The sequence below is a fragment of the Labeo rohita genome, chromosome 24, assembly GCF_022985175.1.
Source record: "Labeo rohita strain BAU-BD-2019 chromosome 24, IGBB_LRoh.1.0, whole genome shotgun sequence".
NCBI lineage: Eukaryota > Metazoa > Chordata > Actinopteri > Cypriniformes > Cyprinidae > Labeo > Labeo rohita.
In genome coordinates, this window is record NC_066892.1 from 11,189,153 (window position 1) to 11,201,188 (window position 12,036).

Sequence of the window (12,036 nt, forward strand, 5' to 3'; positions counted from 1 at the left end):
GTTTATATATGCCATATCCATATATGATTCCTTTTAGAAAATGGAACAATTTCATATATTGACATATAAGTCTACCCCATACAAAAATATATGTTTATGTATGTATAATACATGCATTGCCATATATGAAATGTATATAATTATTAATATATGTGAGATATATGTATGTTTTTATTAGGTTGTATACAAATTAGACATATATGCATGAAATATATGGTATCATATATTTAATATTTTAATATGTGATCTTTGATCTTTAAATAGAGGTTGTAGACACATGTAAGACACTCTACAAAGTTGCAGTGCATTGCACATTTCACACCTTTAGCCTTAAATGTTAAATGGTACAGAAAGTTACACAAAGAAGCATCTTTATTTAAACAGAATTTATTTAAATAGAAAAAAAAAGTTACTGACCTGCACAATCAAACAGGACAAAAAAGAAACAATTACATATATAACTGATCAAAACACTGAACAGGCATAAGAAACAGAACATCAATTGTAGTGGTTCAGCTAAAGGTCTACAGGTTTGTATTCCCACAGCTTGGTTAGTTTTTTGTTTATTGCCATCCCCAGTAGGCCCCAGGTGAAGAAATTTCTGGATTCCAGCATCTGTAAAAAAAAAAAGAAAAAAAAAAAAAAAAAAGTAAAAGTTAGGTTTTTATAAGATAATTACATTAAATTTTCTGCACCATATATGATTTCAGGAAATGCACCACATTCAAAAGCAACTTTTTAGCTTTGGTAGTGTTGGGTGGTACAGTAAACTAAACTTGATTTTAGTCAACATGATATTAAAATATAAAACCTGCTTAAATCTTGCAATCCAACATTGTACCAAAGTTTAATTTAGGTTTTTAGTTAGAACTGTGCCTGTATCTTAAAGTGATTAACTACTATAAGATGACAAATATACTGAGTATTAAACATGGTTGGTAAAGTTAAAGATTATTTTAAAACTGCAGAATACTCATTATTTATGTAATAATTATAAATTGTAGTTGTAAAATATTCCCAGATACCACAAGGACATGGCAGAACAACGACAGAGCACAGCCTGCATGCCCATTCAAATTATATGTCTCTATATACATGAAGAACTAAACTATAGTAACCCAAATGCTCAATGACAGAGTTCACAGGTTACAATTTAATTTGCTATTTAGCATCAATGAAATAAAGTGTTTACATTCATAATACCTAATATGTGCATCGAGAATGTGGCCTGGAGAAAAGAAATAGAGGGGTGGAACTATGACATGGGTTTTTGAATGACAATTTTGATTAAATCCCCTAAAATAAGGTCTGCGGTTTACACAAACTCATAATATTTTCACGTTTTATTCTATGACATAAAACACACCAGTTAAACCCCACTCTTGATTTTTATTTATTTTTTTTTTTTTTTAAACTGTTATGTTTCTTAAAAAAGGTGGTTGCTAACATGCTGCTAAATGGGACTACAGGCCCTGTCGGAGGCATTAAACGTCATCACGCTGAACAGTTTATCAATTTACAGTATTTTCCAATTGTAGTATAATTTATGGTACAATTAATTGTAGAATAACCAATTAATAGTTTCCCGCATGCAACACAAGTCTTCGGATGGAAGATGCTCATTTGATCGCTTTCCTACTGATATGGGGACTCTCTCTGTATTTGTACCATAAATATTACAATTATTCCATATAAACACATTTACTGCCTTTGTCACAGTCAAAGTGAAACTTTAATAATCTATAGTGCTTAAAGCCACGTTACGGCCACATGAAGCTGTTAGAAAGCAGACAGATTAAGGATTTTCTAGAAGCAAGGATAAAATAATATTTTGTGTACCCACCCTAACAAAATTAGAGCTGAAATGTGGTACTTCATTCACTAAAATAAGTTTAATCTAACCATATCCCAAAACTCACTCACTCCACTGTTATTTAATAGATTAAATGCACTAGAATTGTATTAAATAGTACATGGAGACACATTTTTAACTAAAATATTTTGTTGATTTGATTTGTTTACATGTATATTGCAGATGCTAGTTTTGGTTTCAATAAAATATTTAACCTTTTCTGTGTAGATGCTCCATCATTCACATCACTGCCATCCACATCTGCAGGTTCGGCCTCCATTTCTATTTTCTGAGAATGTCGGGACTCATTACCTTGTCATGGGACACAAACAAGAATAGCACAATTATCAGCAATGATATGAACAAAATTTACTACGATAGATTAACCATATGTTTAAAACCCCACAATCACATCCTTTAGTGTAACTTACTGTACCTTTATGCAATATGCACATACATGTGCTTACGCACCCACTCTAGGCATGTCACGGACATGTCAATGCACTTGGTGCAATATAACCAAGTACTGTCATTTACTATATGAATTCAAGGTGCTTGTATTTAAATAATTCCATTTCGTGCAGTTTTATAGTTCTAGTCTAGACTACATCTCAGAGATAAACATTATAATTTTCATCCATTATTTTTGTCAGACAGCTTTAAATAATTTCCAAACGTGGCATTGCTTATCAAGTGAAAACAATGAGCTCACAGTATCTCCATACAGATTAACCTGTTACCCAAAAGCTAAAATTAACTTTAACGCGAGCAAATTGCAAAACACATCAATGCAGCTGTAATCATAACATCATATATACAACAATGACAGGGAATATTTAAAACATTAGCTGATCTATATAGAGACAGAGGCTCTTGCAGACCAAAACAATCATATAACACTTAGTTTCTATGTAATATTAGTGTAGGAATAAAGCGTTGAGTAAATTAGTGTAAATTACCTGCACCGCTGCCACATTCAAAGGCGTTTCATCCACTCCACTCAGTGATGTCGGTCTGTCTTCGTGCCCGTCTATAAAATCATTGTCGTTTATTATGTGAAGGTACTGGCACATTTGTTATCCTTCCACTAAGAAAAACATCTTACCGCAGATGACTGTTTGTTTAGCCGCAGCCATTGCTCAGACTCTGCCGTTAGCGCGGGTGTGTTTGAATTTTGGCGCATGCGCAAAAGCGCTATTGTGACGTTCACATACAATCGCTCATGTATTTTAATAAAATGCATTTTAGTTCATTGATGATGAGAGCACATATGGACAAACAGTTACATGAAGTGTTTCCCCCCTCAATAACTCTATAATACATTCCTACAAGTAACTTTTAGTACATTGGCATTTTTTGAACAGGTTATATATTCATCTCTACTTTTTCCCCCAGAAAACTAAATTGAAACAATTAATAAAGTTAAGCAATGAATTGTGTTATATGATTTACAATAAGCAGTATCTTTTAGGCATATATGGTTAATAAACTTGCATAAATTCAGTATATACATTGGTAACAAATGGTCAAAACATAGAGTACCATATATAATTTTGATATATATTGTTAACATATATGGTCATAACATATAATACAATATATAATTTTGATATATATTGTTAACATATATGGTCATAACTTATAATACAATATATAATTTTGATATATATTGTAAACATATATGGTCATAACATACAATACCATATAAAAGTTAAACATATATATACTTTCAATATATGTTTATATACAAATTGTACTATGGGAAATTCATATATGTTATAAACATATATCTACATATATCCAGAAAATGGATATATGTGATAATAATATATTGCCCTATATTTAACATATATGAGAGTAGCACTTCTGATATAGGTACATATATGTCATATATTACATTTCCGTATGGGTATCTATTCCGAGGAGTGTATGTTACCTTGCACATCCACGCATCTTGATGTCATCCACTGGTATATGAATGAATAAGCAGTGCATGTATTCTATTACAGCAAAGATCAGCTGGACTATAAGCACGAGGATTTACAGGAGTTACAGTGTCACAGTATATAGGACATACTGTATATAAGATGGATAATAAATGCAGTGCTATTCTAGTTTCATATCTGCTGAGAAAAAGAAAGAAAGTGAAAATTAAGAAAAATAAAGTTGCATTTTGAAGTATGCATGTAATTCTAAGGTAAATGTGGAATTGTTATTATGTTGTTGTTAAATGCATATTTAAAACTTTTTTAAAAAATACACTGAAGACATTTAGAGATTTAACCCTCATTTTCGTCCATACAGATGTTACTGAAGTCATAAAAAAATATTCCCCAGGGTGATGCTGCTCCACCAAAAGATCATATAAAATATCAAACATTAAATGAAAACATTAGTTAGAATTATGAACACACAATATTGACAGATGGATCTGCAGAGGATTGACTTTTTGCGAGTCAGTAAGAAATTATACTATGATCTAAGAAATATCAATGTGTGCAATTTTAGACTAAAAGTATATGTTCTATATCTGTATACCTGCCAGGATAAAAAGAAAATTAGGCTATATCTCCCATGTCCTCTAAAAGCCAGTTGGAGGCAGCACATTTCTTTCTATAATGATTTGGATAGACGTATTGATGGGAGGGTTCTAAGACAAACCTGACCAACGAGACAACTCCTAAAGCCTGTTAATCTGCTGAAATGTTAAACTGGTAGACAGACTACTTATTACCTTCAAATAGTTTTGAACTATGTAACTATGAAGCTGTTTTTCTTGCTGTGGATTCTGCCTGTAACCTTAGGAGGTAAGAAACCAACATTTCTATTGACATTTACTTACATGTCTGATATGTGCCTTATGACTGCCTCATATACTCACGTTAGAATCTCTGTCTTTTCAAAAGAATTACCAATTAATATTACATTATTGTCAATGTGTGTGTGTGTGTGTGTGTGTGTGTATATATATATATTTTTTTTTTTTTATCCTATATTAAGAACATTATGAGTTAGTAACAATTTCAGCTGTTTAAACCACATTAAGCTGAAAGTAAATGCGTACTCAGATTTGACCTTTGCCTTGATACACAAGTAAATGATTACAGAAAATACCCAAAGGTATTTTGCAAAAGCTGTTTCAGTGTATTTCTCAATGGCTCTGTGAAGTTCATTTTATTTGTATTTTATTTTGTATTTTATTTTATTTAATAAAAGGACTTACAGTCATGGCCAAAAATATTAGCACCCTCGCAATTCCGTCAGAAAATACAACACTTCTCTCAGAAAATTTTTCAGATTGCAAATGTTTTGGTATTTGTGTGCTTATTGTTTTTGTTTGTGCTGCGACAGCACAAAAAAACAGAGAAGAAAAGTCGAACTTGATAAAATTTCACACAGAACTCAAAAATGGACTGGACAAAATTATTGGCACCATGTCAAAAATGTAAGAAATAATTGCTTTTCAAGCATGTGATGCTCCTGTAATTTGTATTTAGACACACCTGTGGCAAGTAACAGGTGTGGGCAATACAGTAATCACACTTGCAACCAATTAAAATGGAGAAACATTGACTCAACCTTTGTGTTGTGTGTCACACTGAGCATGGAGAAAAGAAAAAAGTCTGTGGATTTGAGAGAAAACATTGTGGAAAAACATGGACAATCTCAAGTCCATCTCCAGAGATCTTAATGTTTCTGTGTCCACTGTGCACAATATCATCAAGAAGTTTACAGCTCGTGGCATTGCAGCTAACCTCCCTGGACGTGGACGGAAGAGTAAAATTAATGAAAAATTACAACAAAGGATTACAACAAAGGATAAAGAACACTGATTAACATCCAAACAAATTCAAGCTGATCTGCAGACACAGGGAACAACAGTGTCAGCTTGCACTGTCCGTCGCCATCTGAATGAAAAGGGATGCTATGGTAGTGCTAGGAGTGTCCCAGGAGGGCACCACTGCTGACACAAAGGCATAAAAAAGCAAGACTGGAGTTTGCCAAAACTTTTATAACAAAACCAATCCTTTTGGGAGAACGTACTGTGGACAGATGAGAAAAAAGTAGAGCTTTTTGGTAAAGGACATCACAGAAAAAGAAATGAGGCCTTCAAGGAAAGGAGCACAGTCCCTACAGCCAAACATGGTGGAGGTTCAGAGATGTTTTGGGGTTGCTTTGCAAGTGTGAATGCTAGCTTAATGTATACAGTAGGTTCACCTGCAGTCTTAACATGACACTGTATGTTTGTGTGTTTTTATTTACACTGTAATTTGGCATTTTTACAGACACTCACATCACCTGTATCTATTCTGAGGAATGCATGTTACCTTGCACATCCACACACCTTGATATCATCCACTGGTATCTGGATAAAAAAGCAGTGCATTCATATTACAACAATCAAGACCAGCTGGGCTATCAGCACAAGGACTACAAGGGAAGAACATCCCTGTTTTCGCAACCTGAAATTAAAAATGGAAATGTATCACTCTTGATAAGAAACATCAGCGTCCAAGATGAAGGCAGATACAGGTGCTACGCTGCTGATGATAGAACAAATGATGAGAAGTACGTGGTTGTGGCAGTGGAAGGTGAGAGCGACAAGTTTTGAAACTCTTTTTTTAAAAACAAAACAAAAACAAAAAAACAAGCTGCCTAGGGGAATTTGTGTTGTTTAGGAGTTTCTTTTTCATCACTTGGCGGACTTTTATATCAGTATTGTAGAACATAATGTTATTTAAATCAATCCAATAAGCAAGTTAGGTCACAAGTAATCTAAAAGTAATCAAAATGTAGTCTGATTACATTATCTAAAATGTGTAATGTAATGGATTATGTTACTAACTACAGTTTTTGTCTTGTAATTTGAATTCAGTGACAGAGTGGTCTTCCCCAAATATAAAACTATTAATTTAAAGTTGTTTACTGTATCTGCAGAAACAATATATCTCACATAATTTGAGATACTCTTCTTTCCTTTTATACATGGGAAGCTAACTGAAAATAATAATAATGAAAATAACAGCAGCAAAATGATCTATTACTTTTTTTTGGTTTGAGGAAACATCAGAAAATAATAGTATCTCTTTTGCTATATGTTTTACTTTGTTTTAGCTCCAGCTAAAGCAGTGGATATCAGATTAAAAGATGATACAGTGATCTGCACCACCAATGGAGTTTATCCAGAACCAAAAGTCTTGTGGTCCTCAGACCCTCCAGCAGTTCAGAGGCCACTGAACACTTTCAGCCAAACAGAAGATCACCTGTTTACGGTGACAAGTCAACTTAAAGTGGATGTCATAAGCAATACCGACACATATAACTGCTCGATAACTACTAAAAATGCACGCTATACAGCTACTCTAAAACAACAAGGTAAATCCACTGATTTTTGTGTTACAGTGTCACTGTAGATAGACATCCAATGGGCTTTTACACCACAGTAGTATTAGGGTGCTGGGCATTCTCATTCTGAAGCATCTGATTGGGTAAAAAACTGTAGTACACAACATAGAATTCCTAAGGCATGTGTGAAATTGTTATGTCAGTTTTGTTGTTGAATGTATATTTTTAACTTTTTTTGTATATATTTAGCAGCTTCAGAAGTCAAGAATGAGTTCATTTTCAAATGTCCAGTCCCTAAGGACTTTGACTACACTCTCACCTTGAGATCTTCCACCAACATCCTGACATATGACAGCAAAACCTCTATGAAAGAAATCTCAGAGCAGTGGAGAAACAAAGTTACCTTTCATCCAGAAAACGGAACCATTATACTTTCTGATCTTAATCAAGAACAAATGGGAACATACACATGTGAAAGCACTACAGCCCACAACAGATACATTACACAAGCCAAAATCCAATCAAGTGGTAACATTTCAAAATTTCTACTATCTATGCTTCAAATTCAGTTTATTAAAGCATTTAAACAGACACAAAAGTAATATATATAAAGCAGATAAAAATGTGCTGATTGACATCATTTAAAAAGAGATTTAACCCTTATTTACTTTCCATACAGGTGGGGGAATTGCCTTCATACTTGTCGGCATTATAGCAGCCATTATTATAATTATTATTGCTGCCTCTGGTTTCATTGTAATTAGAAGGAAGTTATCAAAGGTGAGTTATTTTTGTTCTTCTGTTATACCATAATTTTTATGTATAAATTTGAAATTGACCAAAACATCATACACCAGTTGTGTTATTTACATGAATCTGCCTTTCTTTTTTAACTTTTAAACTCAAAACTGTAAGTCTTTTACCTTAACATGGTATACTGAAACTGAGCTCTCATTTTCATGCAGAAATCTAAAGACACATCAAGCACAAAAAAGACATCAAAACCTGCTAAAGAGCAAGAGTTGCAGCAGTTAAATGGAACAACGCAATAATCATGTGACAAGTCTTGAGGATGAAAAATGACAAGGAAATCCGGCACGGATATTGTCAGTATTCATATTTATTGTTCAGGAATTAAATGAAGACAAGCCTGAAGATAAATAAGAAGATTCTTGAAGGCAAAAGCATGCTGGGACGAACAAGAGAGAGCAGAGAGGCGAATAAAGTGTGTGTGAAATTTCAGTGAACATTGAATGGGAACGAACACCAAACTCAAGGGTACACTTGTAAACTCACTGCTAGATCACAGACTTTCAAGCTTCAAGGTTTTAGTCAGTTTTTTCTCTATGTTGAAGGACTGTTCCTGCTAATTTTTAACATACTTTACCTTAGAAGTGGATAGATCAGATTTCATTACCCTTCTAGCGTCTCAGGGCCAACCAGTTTTTTTCTCATTCCACTGTAAACCAGGAAATCAGTTCTTAAAAGTTACTACAGATTAAGCCAAAAAAAAAAAAAAAAAACGACGACGACAGCAACAACAAATGAACGAGCAATTTTTGTTTTGTTGCTTGATTTTTTCAGAAGGTGCTAATCTGAAACTTCATGCCAACCCTACAATGATCTATCCTGTCTATTTACCTGTCTATTACATTTTAGTCATGTTTTTCTGCTGTTCTTTCACCTGATGTGTAAATATGTAAATTCCTGCCGGAATTGCACTATGCTTCACTTTAATGAAATTATCTTGGTTATGAAGGATGTTAATACATAACTTTTAAAATTCAATATGACGTGAAAGCTGCCTCATTCCATAACAGGGCTTGGTAAATCACTCTCAAGAACAAAACTATGAGAAACTCTGAGTCAGATATAGTCAATGATGAAGTCATAAAAGAAATCATACCTTTAGCCTGAACCTGAGACACACCTTCAGCTGTAAAACAACAACAAAAAGATAAGACAGTGTTTCATAGTGTTCAGCATACAATTAGGTTACAAATTAATCAGAATTAGTGAACAAGTGCAGCCTGTCTATCATGTTTAAAGACGTATCCGACCTAAACTGTTTCTTAAAAGAACTATGAATGACGCAACAATGAACTGAGTCAAGCTTGCAAATAGCATTGCTGCCTATAGGCCTTTGTCATGTCCACGTTCAGAAACCGGAAGCGTCGAATAGTTGTGTAAAATAACTTCCGCTGTAGCCTGTATGAATGGCAATGCCCATAGCACGGGATGGTTGTGAATTATTAATGAACAAGTCATCGTTTCCAATCATTAATCAGGTATTACGAAACAAGGAAAATGTTGTCTTGCATTTAAATAAAAAGCTGGTCTGTCTTTGAAGTATTGTGTATACACATCTTGTGCGCTCCCATTTAAATCATGAAATGTGCGTCAGAATATCATGACAAAATTTTTCCTCGTTTCGTAATACTCGATTAATGATTGGAAACTGCGTTTAATATGTTGATGAAACATCTATGATGAATTGTTCATTAATTAAATCACAGCCATCTGGTGCTATGGGCATTGCCATTCATACAGGCTACAGTGGAAGTTATTTTACACAACTACTCGACGCTTCCGGTCTTCGAACGCGGACCGTGAAAAAGGCCCATTGTAGAACTCTCCACAGATGATCGATTAATCGTCTTTTAGGTTACGTCTACATTAACCCGGATGCATTTGTAAATGGAGTTTTCGTCTTAAAACGCTCTTCGTCCACATTAGCGTTTTCCAAAAGTTTCTCATCCACTCTGAAATGTTGGAAAACTTTCACTCTAAAAACTGCTGGGTTAAAAACAACCTAGCGCTGGGTAAAATATAGACATACCCAGCGACTGGGTTGTTTTGACCCAGCGGTTGGGTTACTACCCAGAAGGGTCATTGGGTATGTCCATATTTTACCCAGCGCTAGGTTGTTTTTAACCCAGCAGTTTTTAGGGTGTTAAATTCACCTCTTTGCGTATGTGTAATAGTGATGGGTCGTTCTTGAAGGATTCGTTCAACTCGGGGAGTGATTCGTTGAGTTGCGCATGCGCAATATCCTGTTAGGTTCTGTACTGGAATTAGTTCACCTGTTTTGAGTCTTCGGGTTTTTGGAGTCGTTCCTTCACCTTATGGGGCTGTCACGTGATAAACGAACGACTCCAACCCGAAGACTCGAGAGATGAACTAATCGATTCTCTTTCCGACTCAGACTGCATAGGTTAAGCTTATAGGGCTGTCACGTGATGAACAAGCGACTCAAACTCGAAAACTCATCAAATGAGAGGTGAGGTGAGCTAATCACGGATTAAAGACTCAGGCAGGGGCATTTCTAGGACTTTAAAACATCTGGGGCTGATGCCAAAACATCAGGGGCTAGTGGTGTTGGGTGGGAGCTCACATCATGCTCACATAAGATTTTGTTAGACACAGGTGGTTGAACCTGGATGGGGTCCAGGGTCATTAAACTGGGGGTTAAAGACCTTGTCACACTATGAACAATAGTAAATAGTAATCACTGCAAATAGCAAACACATCAAAGTATTATAACAAAATTATAACTTTACAAAAATATGTTAGACAAATAAAAGAATAAATTTGAAGATGTATTTATAACTGTAGCAAATATATTTTTTTCCCCCAAATATCGTGGATTTTTTTTTTTTTTTTAATTCTGTTTTCATTTTTCTGGACTTCTTTTTAATGGTTAAATTTAATTTTATTAATCAAAATGTAATTAATCATGTGTAATTAATTAAAACCATGAATCTTATATGATTTACCGTCAATTTATCATTATAAAGTTCTGAAAAATTACGTTTAGGACCCCATTAAAATTTTCATTTTTTCTCACCTTACATTTTATTGTTACCAAATATGTTTTAGCATGTCTGTTTGTCTGAATGCATAAAAACAACTTTTATTTATTTTTACAATAGCCTTATGGAATTCTGTGTTGTGTATTTTTTGGCAAATAAAGGGGATTTACTATTCAAATTTAAAACATGGAAGAAATATTGTATGGGGAATTTGTATAAATTTTTATTAGTTAATAGTAGTAGTTGTACACTGTAAAAAACAATTTGTTGAGTCAACTTAAAATAATTTGTAACCTGGCTGCCTTAAAATTTTAAGTTCAGTCAACTTAAAAAAAAAGGTTTATTCAACCTGAAATGTTAAAATATACTAAGTGACAACTTAGATATTTGAGTTGAATCAAGTTAAAAATTTAAGGCAGCTGGGTTCTTGCCTCTTTTCTGTTTCTTATAGCATTATAGTTTTGTTTTGTTTGTAGTGTGATCAACGTTTGTGTAAGCAGTAGATGTGTTAGGCAGGTAAGACGTAACATTTTAATTATATTTTGCTAAAATGAACGAAATGACTCGAAAAAAGATTTGTTCATTTTGCTGAACCAGACTCAAAGGTCCGAGTCGGTAAAATGATCCGAACTTCCCATCACTAATGTGTAAAACCTCATAAAAGCTCACTGAGATGATACAGACGGAACAGACATAATATGTTTTCACCCAATTCTTCTGGCAGGATCACTTTATTTACAGAAAAACGTCATCGTTCGAGCTCACTCAAGCCAACACGGAGATTTAATGTTAATCTGTGAAGCTGCTTTTGACACAGTGTGTTTTCTTAGCGTGGGTCATTTGTACATTTTATGGGTCTGGCTTCCTTGTTTCATGTCCTGGGGCAGCAAAAATCAAGTCCCCACTTTTTAGTTACTTTTAAAAGTCTGTTGTTTGTGGTTACTGATTTATCACAAAGTCTGCTGATAAAAGTAAGTTACTCTGACAATCTGTGAGAATGTTTAAACAGACAGATGAAGATTAACA

General features: G+C 34.1%; 1 protein-coding gene and 1 long non-coding RNA gene across 3 annotated transcripts; one reads left to right on the forward strand and one right to left on the reverse strand.

Annotated features, from left to right (window-relative positions):
- Positions 1–239: 239 nt before the first annotated feature.
- LOC127155439 (uncharacterized) lies at positions 240–3,530 on the reverse strand. Its single transcript, XR_007825601.1, has 3 exons — positions 2,812–3,530; positions 2,068–2,164; positions 240–615 (listed from the first exon to the last, which is right to left on the reverse strand). It is a non-coding gene; the product is annotated as an uncharacterized LOC127155439 (long non-coding RNA).
- Positions 3,531–4,506: 976 nt separating this feature from the next.
- hhla2b.2 (HERV-H LTR-associating 2b, tandem duplicate 2) lies at positions 4,507–8,986 on the forward strand. Of its 2 annotated transcripts, none has more exons than XM_051098428.1 (6): positions 4,507–4,659; positions 6,139–6,444; positions 6,968–7,228; positions 7,448–7,726; positions 7,878–7,978; positions 8,164–8,986. In XM_051098428.1, the coding sequence occupies exons 1-6, from the start codon at positions 4,614–4,616 to the stop codon at positions 8,248–8,250; spliced, it is 1,080 nt and encodes a 359-aa protein (XP_050954385.1). In that variant the 5' UTR covers positions 4,507–4,613; the 3' UTR covers positions 8,251–8,986. The 2 variants fall into 2 exon arrangements, with proteins under 2 accessions (XP_050954385.1, XP_050954387.1); XM_051098430.1 differs by having other exon boundaries at positions 7,451–7,726.
- Positions 8,987–12,036: the final 3,050 nt, after the last annotated feature.